This window comes from Otolemur garnettii, unplaced genomic scaffold (genome assembly GCF_000181295.1).
Source record: "Otolemur garnettii isolate 467f Iridium unplaced genomic scaffold, OtoGar3 scaffold00012, whole genome shotgun sequence".
NCBI classification, from domain to species: domain Eukaryota; kingdom Metazoa; phylum Chordata; class Mammalia; order Primates; family Galagidae; genus Otolemur; species Otolemur garnettii.
Window position 1 is genome coordinate 3,900,338 of NW_003852407.1, and position 13,245 is coordinate 3,913,582.

General features: G+C 37.9%; 1 protein-coding gene across 2 annotated transcripts in view; it reads left to right on the forward strand.

The window, feature by feature from the left end:
• The window catches only part of DYM (dymeclin), a 367,263-nt gene that overhangs the window by 203,263 nt on the left and 150,755 nt on the right, over positions 1-13,245 (forward strand). The window contains exon 14 of one of the 2 annotated variants that reach the window (XM_023510160.1): positions 3,446-3,610. The exons of the other annotated variant lie outside the window; for it this stretch is intronic. Within the exon in view, the coding sequence (XP_023365928.1) occupies positions 3,446-3,610 (165 nt within the window). The remainder of the gene's footprint in view (positions 1-3,445; positions 3,611-13,245) is intronic. 2 annotated transcript variants of the gene reach the window in all.

The following is a 13,245-nucleotide window of genomic DNA, read 5'->3' on the forward strand; positions in this document are numbered from 1 at the left end:
TGAGCTATAGGCGCCGAGCCGAAAAATCATTTTTTATGTTTTAATTTAATTTAGAAACTTGTTAGCTTGAATTACAGATTTACCAAAAATTGCAATAAGTGTGCAAATAATTTTTATTTACCTTTCATTCACATTCCCTACATTTTCGAATTTTACAGTTTTTTATCATTGTTTATGTATCTCTTTTTTTTGAAATGTTTGAGAATAAGTTTATAGACATGATATGTATCTTTACTATTATGTACTTCAGTATGTATTTCTTTAAAATGAAGACGTCTATCAAAGTCATGAAATTAATGACAAAAACACTGACTGTCTCATCTGTAGGCATTTAAACTTTGTCATTTTCCCTTATAGTCAGAGATCTGATACCAGAATCATGTTACACTTAATTGTCCTCTTCTGTCATCTTCAGTCTGGAATAGTTTCTTGGTCTGTCTTTGTCTTTCATGGCCATCAAAAGTTTAAGAGTACAGATCATGTTTTTATAAGAGAATGCCCCTCAATGTTGGCTCATCTAATTTTTCAGGATCGTATTTCTTCTAGCTGTGATGCTATCAGGAGACATAATGTTTACTTGTTCCATTACTGATGACCATATTAACTGTGATCACTTTTTTAAAGTAACGGTGATTCACATTGTTAAAGAACACAGTGTTAATGGTCTCTTAAGTCTTTGTTTTCCCTGGGTGAATTGAGTTCTAGAGTCTTTTCCAAGACTCGGTAGAAATATCTGTTTAACAACATTTTTAAACTTTACCCCCGTTTGGATTGGCTTCTTAAGACTTGCCTTCAGTGGGACTGTGTTATTGTCTCCTATCTGTCTTCCCGTCTCAGTTGTACACACTCCTTACAGGCAGATGTCATGTGTCCTTTGTCCCTCATCCTATCTTCAGTGCTTTGCACAGATCCTACACACAGCAGGTAGTAGATAGTACTTGGTTGTTTGGTCGTGTGGTTGGATAGTGGTTTGAATGGACAAGTGGGTTGTTCATTTGTGAAAATTTGCCTATTTCAGATCTCCTAATATATTAGTTTTAAGTTCAACATACCTTAAAAATCCCCTGTCACCCCCTTGGTAATTTGATATATTTTGGGTGTAGTTCTCTAAAACATGGTTTTCAAAGACTTGTAGGCTTGGCTATCACTTCACATGGTCACCATTTTGCTGATTCACCTGGTCATGTAGATTACACATTTTCTTCTTTCAAACTTGTTATTTATAAAGGGCCTGAAAAGTGACATCAGCAGAATTGCTCAGACTATAATAATAATGATTCTTATCATACCTCTTATTATTTTTCTTTTATGTGATAACACTTCAAAATTTTAGAGTAAAGTCTTTATTTCCATGTTGCTGTTTGTGGCATGGAGGCTTAGAGAGATCATATACCCACTATTACAAAGCTACCAATGTGTGAACTGGATCTGGATCTCTAAGTTTTCTGACTCCTAATTCAATATTCCCTCTACCATAGGGTCTTCCATATCATTGGATTCTATGATACTGTGGAGAAAAAGTATCCTGCATCACTTTGTTTTACCAAGGCAGACTTTATGTGGTTCTCTAAAGATAACCTCATATTTTATGACCCTTCTCCCTGTGAATATCTTTTTCTTTCCTTTTAAAGCCTTATTTGTTTTTTCTCTTTAGGAGACAGAGTCTCACTCTGTTGCCCAGGCTAGAGTGCCATGGCATCAACCTAGCTCATAGCAACCCCAGACTCTTGTGCTCAGGTGATCCTCTTGTCTCATCCTGCCAAGTAGCTGGGATTACAGGCACCTACCACAATGCCAGGCTAATTTTTTCTGTTTTAATAGAGCTCAGGTCTTACTCTTGCTCAGGCTGGTCTGGAATTCCTGAGCTCAGAATCCTCCTGCTTCAGTCTCCCAGAGTGCTAGAATTATAGGCTTGAGCCCCCACTCTTGGCCCCTAAAGACTTCTTTTTAAAAACAGTTTTAAGTTCATAGCAAAATTGAGCAGAAAGTACAAAGAGTATATACTCCCTGTCCTCCCGACCACCTCCACTATCAATGTCCTATACCAGAGTGGTACACTTGGTACAGATAATGAACCTACATTGACACATGATCATCACCCAAAGTCCAGCGTTTCCATTTAGGGTTCACTGTTGGTGTAATGCATTCTATGGGCTTTGAGAAATGTATGTATATACCATTATAGTACCATGCAGTGTATTTTCACAGCCCTAAAAATGCTCTATGCTTTGTCTGATCTTCCCTCCCTCCCTCACAACCCCTGGCCATCACTAATCTTTTTACTGTCTTTGTAGTTTTGCCTTTTCTAGAATGTCATATGGTTGGAATAACAGACTATATAGCCTATTGCAGGTTGGCTTTTTGCTTTTTTCACTTAGAAATGTACATTTAGGTTCTTCCATGCTTTTTTTTGTTTGTTTTGAGACGGGGTCTTGATCTGTTGCCTGGGCTGCAGTGCAGTGGCATCGTCATAGCTCACAGCAGCCTCACACTTCTGGGATGAAATGATCTTCTTGCCTCAGCCTCCGAAGTAGCTGGTACTAGAGGCATGCACCACCATGCCTGGCTAATTTTTTCTATTTCTAGTAGAGATGAGGTCTCACTCTTGCTCAGACTAAGTAGTTCAGCCTAATCTTGAACATCTGGCTTCAAGTGATCCTCCTGCCTCTGCCTCCCAAAGTGCTGAGATTATAAGTGTGAACCACCATTCCTGGCCCCTTCATGTCTTTTTATCACTTGATAGCACATTTCTTTCCAGCGCTTAATAATATGTCACTTGTCTGGATGTATCATGGCACAGTTTATCCGTTCACCTACTGAAGGTCATCTTGGTTGCTTCCAAGTTTGGGCAATTATGAATAAAGCTGCTTTAAACATATGTGTGCAAGTTTTTATATGGACATGAGTTTTCACCTCCTTTGGGTAAATTCCCCCCCTCCTTTGGGTAAATTCTAAGGAGTGTAATTGCTAGATTGTGTGGTAAGAGTATGACTAGTTTTGTAAGAAACCGCCAAACTGTCTTCCAGAGCGGCTGTGCCATTTTGCATTCCCACTAGCAATGGCTGAGAGCTCCTGCTGCTTCCCTTCCTCACCAGCGCTTGGTTTCACCAGGGTTGTGGATTTTCTCCATTCCTATGGGTCCGTGTGGTATCTCGTGGTTGTGATTTCTGCATCTCCCTAAGGCAGTATGATGTTGAGCATCTCTTTATATGCTTATTTGACATCTCTATCTTTTTTGCTGAAGTTCAGATCTTTTTTTTATTCAGATTTTTCATTTTCCTTTTTTGTATCTTTTTTATATTCTCTTTTATCAGTTCCTTTTTTTCTTTGGCACCATCTAGCAAAGATACATACACAGAAAACTTTGAGGATATGAAGGATAAATTATTTTTTCAAAGGAAAACGCCTCTCTTTCTGTTTCTCTCCTTTTACCTTTGTCTTTCAGTTATACCTGCCGCCACTTGCGGAGATATGTTTATGTGTTGGACAAACTGTATTTCCCCCACTCTCACTGTTCCACGCTTCAGCATTGCTTCTCGGCCCTCAGTGACAATGGAGAGGAGCTGTTGTCTTTAACTTGCTCTCACATTCTCAGATCCTATGCTTCCAGGTTATTAACCTCTGCTGCTCGTTTACTGCATGCTGCATGTTGTATATGACTGATGGTTGCATGTTTTAATGGGACACGTATCAATTAAACGATTAAAGTAAAAACTTATGTTTGAAGCCATACTACATAATTTTTCAAATAATAGCTGACCTTTCACATGTCATCTTAAGTACTTTATGTTTCTACGTTTCGTAGGAGAGAGGAAAACTTTAACCACACAATTGTGTAAACTTGCCAGAACATTCCTATACCTTGTTCCATTCAGCAACATTTTGATTTAATTTATAGTAGCGGGAATGCTCTGACTTGTATCTGAAATAGACTGTCCAGTTACGATGAATTACAGATGAACATTGAGTTCTCTTTCGTGCCTCCCAAGCACACCTGAGAGTTAGCTGTAGGATTTCACCCATGTTCTCCTAGAGGCACATTCAGTTGAGCAAGTTTGATTTTATAGGAAGGCAGAAATTATCCTATTGAGTTTTGTTTTTCTTACTCATTATATTTACATACAGAGCAGTTATAAAATCAGCAATTTTCGATGTGTCATGGATGAATGTGGATTAAACATAATGATGGTGGGAGTAGTAAGAAAGAGATGAGCTATCATTCTCAAATATCAGAGAAACCAACACCTGCTGTTGCGTGTGTCTGCACGTATCATGCACCGAAATAGAGGGGCAGTGTGACATTCCTGCTTTGTACTTTGCAGTTGACATTTCTAACGCACATTTCTTATAAGTCAGAGATGACTTACGCCAGCACTATATTGTTAGCTAGATATGATCATTTAACGCAGTATCTTTACTGCCAGATGATTTAGATCCAGAAGGAAAAAACTTCCATGACAACCTTAAGGAGAAAATAGAAAACAGTTAGAATTAAAATGGACCTTTTCAGATGAAGACACGCACAAAAGACCATATCTCACATCTAAGTGAAAACATTTTGATTATTAGGAAAGGAAGGTGGTATGGCATATAAGTTGACCGAGATTTTCTTGGTAGGAGGAAGATTTTACAGACTCTTATGATGAAGCTGAAAAGGTTCTTATTGAACCAATACAGGTACTTTTGAGAAATCAAAAATCAGGTATGGATAAGCAAGTGAAAATAATAGAATTTACTCTTAAGTATATGGCATAGAAGGATTTATCTTTCCACTGACTTATGTAAAGTGAGTGAATGTCAGGTAAGTGAATGAGACAAAGCTTATCTGGTTGCCAGGAATGGGGAGAACTGCTACTGATCATTGAACCTCTTAAGTGGGTGGCAAAATTGACCTTACCCTTATTTACTAGTCTGTCAGTCAAGGCTCCCCACAAAACCAAGAGGAGAGTTTGTGTGTATATGTGGGTGTATATATACATATATGTATGTGTGTGTGTGTGTGTGTGTGTATATATATATAGAGAGAGAGAGAGAGAGACAGAGAGACAGAGATGTTTAGAGAACCTCTTCAGTGATTGCAGGGGCCAGATCTGGAGGCCAGATCAACAGGCTGGAAGTCAGTGTTGATGTTGCAATCCTAAATCCACATGGCAGGCCACCAGGATAGAAACTCAGGCAGGATTTTTATGTCACAGTTTTAAGACAGAATTCCTTATTCCTTAGGAAACCCCAGTCTTTGTATGACCTTCAAATGATTGGCTGAGTCCCACTTACATTGTAGAGGGTAATCTGGTCTCCTTAAAGTCACCTAAGCGTGAATGTTAATCACATCTGTAAATACTTTCACAGCAACAACTAGACTAGTGTTGGACTAAACAACTGGGCATCATGTAGCCTAGTCAAGTTTTCATATAAAAATAGCAATCACACTATTTTGCTCCTCTTTATTCTTTTCATGTATCTTATCTGTCTGTACATTTTCTTTTGTGTGAATAGTTTCTGTACTGTGGTTTTGTGGAGACTATAAGCTTCCTGGGGGTAAATATCATACCTTATCTTACAGCCTCTCATGCCTGGCACGTTTTTGAGGTACTAAGTGTCCAAAGGGTATTTTCTTAATACAGACCCTCCTGAGGACTGAACATCCTCCTCTAATGAAACGTCAGGCCCTGGGCAGCCTACATAGGTAGTTGAGGACACCTTGCAGGGTGAGGAAACTCTATAGCATTTTTAGTGCATTTTGACACCAGACTATTTTCCAATAGTCTTTCTATCTTTGTTCCCTTCATTTTAGGGCTGTTGTCTGTGGGCCTCCATCTCTGCTAGGCCCTGCCTGTTTTTTCTGAATAACAGAAAAGAAACACAATATTACTACAGTGTGGCACTTAAGGACACAGTCTTCCACTGGCTTTCACTTCTAGGCCCAACATGTGGGGTCTGGGACCGTGCACAGGACACTGTTCTGTTTAGGACACACCTCAGAATGGGGTGTCATTTGTATAGAAAGAAGTATCTCATGTCGTGTTAATTTGCAAGTGACTAACATTCTGTGTACACAGCGACCCTTGATCAAATATAGTCTCTAGTTGAGAGAGATTCTTTCAATAAAACTGCATTGCATAGGAAAACAAACCAAGCCAAATATTTGAATGGAGTAATCATAGACTCACTTCAGGAAATCACATAACATTTGGTTATGCAAAATGTTTAAAATGTAAGTTACTTCCTAGAGACAAATATAAGCTTATTCCTTAAAAAAGGACTTACCAAAAAAAAAAAAAAAAAAAAAGGACTTACCTTAGGCTAACATGAATTGCTGCTATGGACAGAAATTTCATTTATTCTGCTGCAAACTTCTTCCCAGTGTAAGAATTATTTGTAAAGCATTCCCCAAGAGATAGCTTCTGAGTGCTTCTTAATCTCAGGAGGTGATAAAGTTCTTGGTGTTTGAAAGATCTTCATATGTTAAATCTGCCTACCAATAATTTTTATATATTGATTATAGCTCTGTGCTAGAGAGAAATACACAAATGTGTAAACCGTGCTGCTTGTGAGAGCCCTTCAGATTTTTAAAAACACCTGTCATCGATGCTCCTTAATTTTTTTTTCTCTTTAGCTTAAATACTTCGGTTACTTCAACCACTCTTGACAACAGATGATTTTTACATTATTATTATTTGCTTCCTGGATGATCTATATTTGACAGTCCCCAGCATAAAATTTGGAATCCAAGATTGAGTAGTAATAGTTCAGTTACAGTTTGTAATTAATACATTATAAATTACTTTATAGGTATACTCTTAATGTATCATAATAGTGCACTGATTTTTGAAAACAGGCATACCTTGGATTATATGGAATTCCAAGATCTTTTGCTCACAAACACAGATCTTCCTAGACTTGTACGTGTAATTATGGGAACATAATTGCAGGGCTTTACAATTTGTTCTTACTTAAATATAACATATTAACTTTTCTCCTATTTTTAGACTGCACGAAACTATAAACTTTGCAAACCTGGTACTTCCTCTGTTTCACTCCCCCGGAAGTATTGTGGTCACCTCTCAGTTATCAGCCTTACCTGCAGCTTCTATAGAAATCAAATTTACAATTTTGAATAAGCCCTTGAGAATTTTTTAATTTTCTGCTGGTAACTATATGAAGACTTATGCTCTGACTGCTTGGATTTTTATGTCCAATTTTAAGTTCTACTTAGGTTTCAGGGTGAAATGTGAATAAGTTTGATGAGAAAATTGTGAAGTAAGAAAATACCTAATTTATTTTTAATTGACTATATGTTTCACTTACATATTTTGCTGATATCAAAAATATAGCTTGTAATATAATTTAATTAGAACCTAAGGTGGAGAGAAAAAGAGAAAGTTTAGTTTCAAGATAATTCTTTTGTAGTAGCACAATTTATTATGTTACTATAACTGAGGGCTTCAGATTGTACCTGCCTAATGCTAGAAAGCCGAGAGAGAGCATCATCAATGTTTAAAAATTATTTCCTAGCACACAGCCAGTTAAAAACATTATGTTCTGTTCTTGTAAAATTAAGCATGTTAACACCAAAGCCCTTGGCTAGTTAATACTTTGGTTCCTAACCTTTTGAAGGTAAATTATGGACCCTTTCTCCAAGAGACAGAAATAGAAATTTTTGCCTCTATTTTGGAGATCACACAATCTAAAATATTAGATATAGCTGTTGTACAAGCCTCCCTCATCCCACTCTAAATAATAGTGGCTTAAAGAAGTTTTTCAGGTAAACACATGAACCAGTGTGGCAGCTCTGCCCTGTAGAATTTTTAAGATCCAGAGTCCTCTCTATGCTCCACCTCCAGTGTCTTGCTCTCATTCAAAAAAGCTGGAGTGTCTCACAAGTTCTGCATTCTGGACAGCAGGAGAGTGGAAGAGACTGGAGTCAGATGTAAATTTCCATTTTAAGGGAATCACACATCCCTCTGGCCAAAAGTTAGTCATAGGACTATTCAACCTTCTTGGGAAGCTAGAAATAAGAGTTTTTAGCTGAGTGGCCCTGTTGTCTGCTAAAAGTTCTCTTATTAGGTAAGAAGAGACAAGTATGGGGACAACTAACGGTCTCTGCCACACCATTGAGAGTTCCTTCTCCTAGGTAATAAAATGTGTACACAGTGATTTTTTTTTCTTTTATTGTTGGGGATTCATTGAGGGTACAAGAAAGCAGGTTACACTGATTGCATTTGTTAGGTAAAGACCCTCTTACAATCATGTCTTGCCCCCAAAAGGTGTGGCACACACCAAGACACAGTGATTGTTATATGATTAGTGTTGTGCTAGGCAGCAAGAGGGGTTCATGGTGAACTCAGCAAGGTAAGTCAAAATCACTGGGACAAGTCACTGCCTTACACTGTTAGTTAAATATAAAATTAGTAATGTAGAAATAAGTAATATAGAAAGAGAAATCTCTTCTGACAAAGAGATCTGAAGTGTCCTCAAACAAGTAGGATTTGAGCAAGAAATATTCGATTAGCACGGCATCTATGGAAAACATAGTGGAGAAGGGCACATGTAGGGGAGCTCATGATGTGTTCCAGGGCAATGCATGGGGTCTTTGGGCAAAAGCAGATTTATCTGTGGGATTAATCAGTATTGCAATTAGTTTTATTGTCTAGGACCTTGAATGCTAGATCAAGCCATTTCCAATGTTTGTTTTTAGCATTTTTTGTTTGTGTATGGATTGCTTTAGGCAGTTGAATTTTACTTAGCATTTTTGAACATGAATGTGAAATAGTCACATGCTTCGTCTGATGATTGTCATGCATTTAAAAGAATTTGGGAGGAAAGAACCCAAATTTAGGTAATAGGCCAACACAGAGACCTCCTGACTTGGCAGTAGTGATGAAAAATGAAGGCATCAGTGGAGGGGAATTTTGAAAAATGTGAATCGAAGAACCGTATCAAGAGAGTATAATTAAACATTGAAATGGTATAGTATGAAATATAAGCAGGAACTCTATTGTTATTAAAATACTTTTGTGCATGTAATTCTTATCAATCAATACTGCAAAGATTTAGTATGTATCCTTTGTGTGGTTTATGTTTTGTATTATACGTGTGCTAGAGATATTCCTGATACCAGTACCAGCTTTGTGTAATCAGTTTGGTAAAGGTTAATTTTTCAAGAGTAAAGACTTTTTAAACTGCCCAGGCATTTTAAGATTTGTCTTAATATACTAAAGTCATGGCATAATACCCAATCCTGGATTATTATCCAATTGTAAGTTACGTAGTATATGTGTAAAGCATGGTGATTCAAGAGATCAATTGTATAAAATGGTTACAGTTGTTAACAGTATATTGTCTACATGAAAATTGCTGAGAGTAGATTTTAACTATTTTCACCACAAAAAGATGAGCATGAGAGATAGTGATTATGTTAATTTGGTTGATTTAGTCATTTCCACAAGATCACACATAACAAAACATCATGTCGTACTCTGTATATACGCAATTTTTGTGAATTTAAAAATAATATTGGAAATAATATGAAAGATAGTGGTTTCTATAAAGAAATATGCTGGAAATATCTACCAAAAGTCACTAAAGTGTTAATATCTTAGAATTTATCCTCAGGAAAGAACTTAACCTGGGGGAAAGAACTGAATTTAGGAACAAAATAAAAGAATGGTCAAATAAACTATATTCTCTCAACCCAATGGAATGTCATGCAATTGTCAAAATACTACCAAAAAACAAAACAAAGAAAAAGAAACCCAGAAACATGGAAAACATTTGATATAATGTTAATTAAAAGTCACAAAACCCCCACAAATTATATACCACTATTAAAATAGCCATATAAAAGTTATATGTTTATGTGCAAAAAGTAGATAATACATAAAAACAGTGGAACCCTGGTAAAAGATCCATGATGTTTCTTTTTTAAATAATTTTAATTTCTTTTAGGATTTTAAAAAATCATACAAATTTAAATGGTAACTATTGCCTCTCCTTTTTCTCTGCCTTCCTCCTCATTGCCCTAAGTTACATGTATGGCTCTGGCTTTTCTCTTCTCCCCCCTCCCCAGCATAATGTAATGTCATTAATAGACAAAGAACTGCAGCGTTTTACCAAATAGGGATTCCCCAGTCTGATCATCAAGAATTTCTCCCATGGTTTATTTTAGAAGTTTTGGAAATTCACTTTTTTTTTTTTTTTGGCTTTTCATTTTAATCAAAGGGGTTTATAATTCTAAGTACAACATAAAATCATCTCTGTATTGAAACTGCAACACTTCGAAATCCAGGAGTGTTTTTTTCCCATTTGTCGTGCCTGTTATACTGTGGCTAAAAAACAAAAATCACATCTGGTACCATTTTAGGGCTTTCAAAGGATTGCATCTTTAGTCTAAATCTAAGACAAAGTTCTAATGAGTTTCCTCAAAAGAATTTTTTAAAATTGCTGGGATGGTCTAGTTGCAGTATAGTACTCAGTAAATCTGTAATGAATAAATATTTGAAGCCACAGTAATAATTTTTCATGCATATGATACTGTCTTAATAATTCTGTTGTGGCTGTGTGCTTTATTGATTTCTGTCCCACTTCTGTGGCATGAAATGAAATGTATTATCCCACTTAAACCATTATGGTTTCCTTTTAAATTACATATTCACTACTTGATCCTGTCATCAAGCTTCTTCCATTTTCTATAATGTGGTGTTCAGCCCGAGATTTATGGCTTTAGTACTCAACTGCAGTATAAGTCAAAACAGGACAAGTAAATTCAGATCAGCAAAGTTGGTAAGAAAAAACAATAGACGGTTAAATTCTTTTAAAACTCGCTTCTCTCACTTATGATTTCTGGTTGGGGGGGTTTCTGTTTAAAAACTGGAGGAGTGAATTGTTGATGTGCATTCTGGGAGAGAGAAGAGGGCAGAGCTTGAGCAAACGTAGACCCTCTCCTCTCTACGTGATCTCCCAGCTGATGTGGACAGCTTGGCCCCAGTTCTTCTCTTGGCTTCTGGGACAGCATACTTTCGACTTTCTTCCCACTCTCTTGCCATTTCGTTTTACAATGTTTTGTTTTGTTTTGTTTTAAATATTAGAATTCCTTAAAATGTGTTCCTAAGGCCCTCCACTCTCTTCACTTAAACTCTTACCTTGGGCATTTTCATCGATTTCTGTGACTTCACATGCCATCCACGTGCCAGTACTTTTCTAGTTGATAACTTCAGCTGACACTCCACATTCCGGTACTGCACTTACTGTTAACATCACCACTCACACCTCACTCGTACCCCGTCTCCCAGGTGAACTCCTAAGCTCTCTCCGTAAACCTTTTGGCTCCCCCATCTCTGTAAATGAATGGTGCCTCCATCCGTTAAGTTGTTTATTGCCATGACATCAGAATCATCAACACTTTCCCCCCCACCCTCTACAGTTATCCTCACAATAGCCATTTCAATTCTACATCCACAATATAAATTGAATCTGTCCTCTTTCCCTACTGCCAGCCACTGTAGCTCAAACAGTCCTTATCTCAGACCTAGACTTCTCCTGGGTTCTCCTCCTCCCGGATTCTCCTCCCGGGTTCTCCTCCTCCAGTTCTCTCACTCCCACCCCTGCCCCTAACTCCTGGTCTGGCAAGCCTCTTCATATATCCTGAATCAGATTATGCCTCTTGCTCAAACCTTTTAGTGACTTCTCTTTGCCCTTAGGATGGTCTCCCTAGACACTGGTTGTCTCTTTCAGGATTTACTCACCTCCTTTTCATCTCAGGACTTTTCACATGCTCTTTCCTGTCTTTTAGTAATTTTTTCATGCTTTTGATTTCTGTACTCTATATTCCTTACATTTGTCACTTCCTTAGATTTCCCTTATGCCCCAGCCTCCCATTCCATTGTTATATTTAATATTTTCTCTCATACACATTCCCTCTTCCTTCTTCCTCCTTCCTCCTCCTCTTCATCCTTCTCCTTCTCTCTTTCTCTCTCTCTCTCAGTAGACTGTGAGTTCTACAAGGACAGAAAGTGTGTGTGTCTGTGTATGCTTTTTAACCACCGATCCCTAGCACTTATATAATACATGGGTAAACGATAGAAATTAACTTTTTGCAGACCTGTCTAGTCTACAAACGACTACTTCTTTTGAGATGATCTTGGCCAGAGGCAGTACAGTTACCATGTGCCAACTAAAAATAAAAGGGAAAAAAAAAACCCTGAATTTTTAAGTGACACAAGACTTTGAGAAGACAGTAAACTGAACTAGCTATTACATCTTGTTACACAAATATGAATAAAGTGTTACAAGATGAATATGAGCATTAATTAAAGAAATCAAAAGCCTGAAAAAAAAAATCACTAACATTTACTCTGATGGGTCTAGCTAAGCAGACGAACACAGAGGGATTAGTAAAATTATTTTACGTAAAGTCTTCTTGAAATTTAAACATAGCACTGGAAAACAATTTGAAAACAGAGTAATACTGACAGGCTTTAGTACTGCTACCACCTACCCCACAAGAGTTCTCTTTGGCATAAATAATTTATGGAGGCAAATTGCTATAATAGTACTCACAGAACAAAATTTTAGAAATATAGTTAAGACATAAGAAAGTGTATCATTATATGTATTAGAAATTCTATTTGATTCCTTTTTTTAAATTACCAAGTAGAAAAGCAAACAAATTTATACCTAATTAGAAATGTTTAGAAAAATACTTTTAGTCTCTTACTTGTAAGAATATTGGTAAGATTTATTGAAGACCAACAGTCACATTTAAAACCACATCCCAAATAAATGTTATATTAGCCTGCCATGGTGATCTGCACTAAAATATCACCAAATTGCCTGAGTTTTGTCCTCTCCTCCTCCGACATCATGTCCTTTACTACTCGTTCCACCACCTTCTCCAGCAATTACTGGTCCCTGGGCTCAGTCCAGGGACCCAGTTACAGTGTCCGGCCCGCCAGCAGCGCCGCCAGCGTCTATGCAGGCGCCGGGGGCTCCGGCTCCCGGATCTCCATGTCCCGCTCCACCAGCTTCCGGGGCGGCTGGGGGTCTGGGGGCCTGGCCACAGGAATGGCCGGGGGGCTGGCGGGAATAGGGGGCATCCAGACCGAGAAGGAGACCATGCAAGAACTGAACGACCGCCTGGCCTCCTACCTGGACAGAGTGAGGAACCTGGAGACCGACAATCGGAGGCTGGAGAGCAAAATCCGTGAACACCTGGAGAAGAAGGGGCCCCAGGTCAGAGACTGGGCG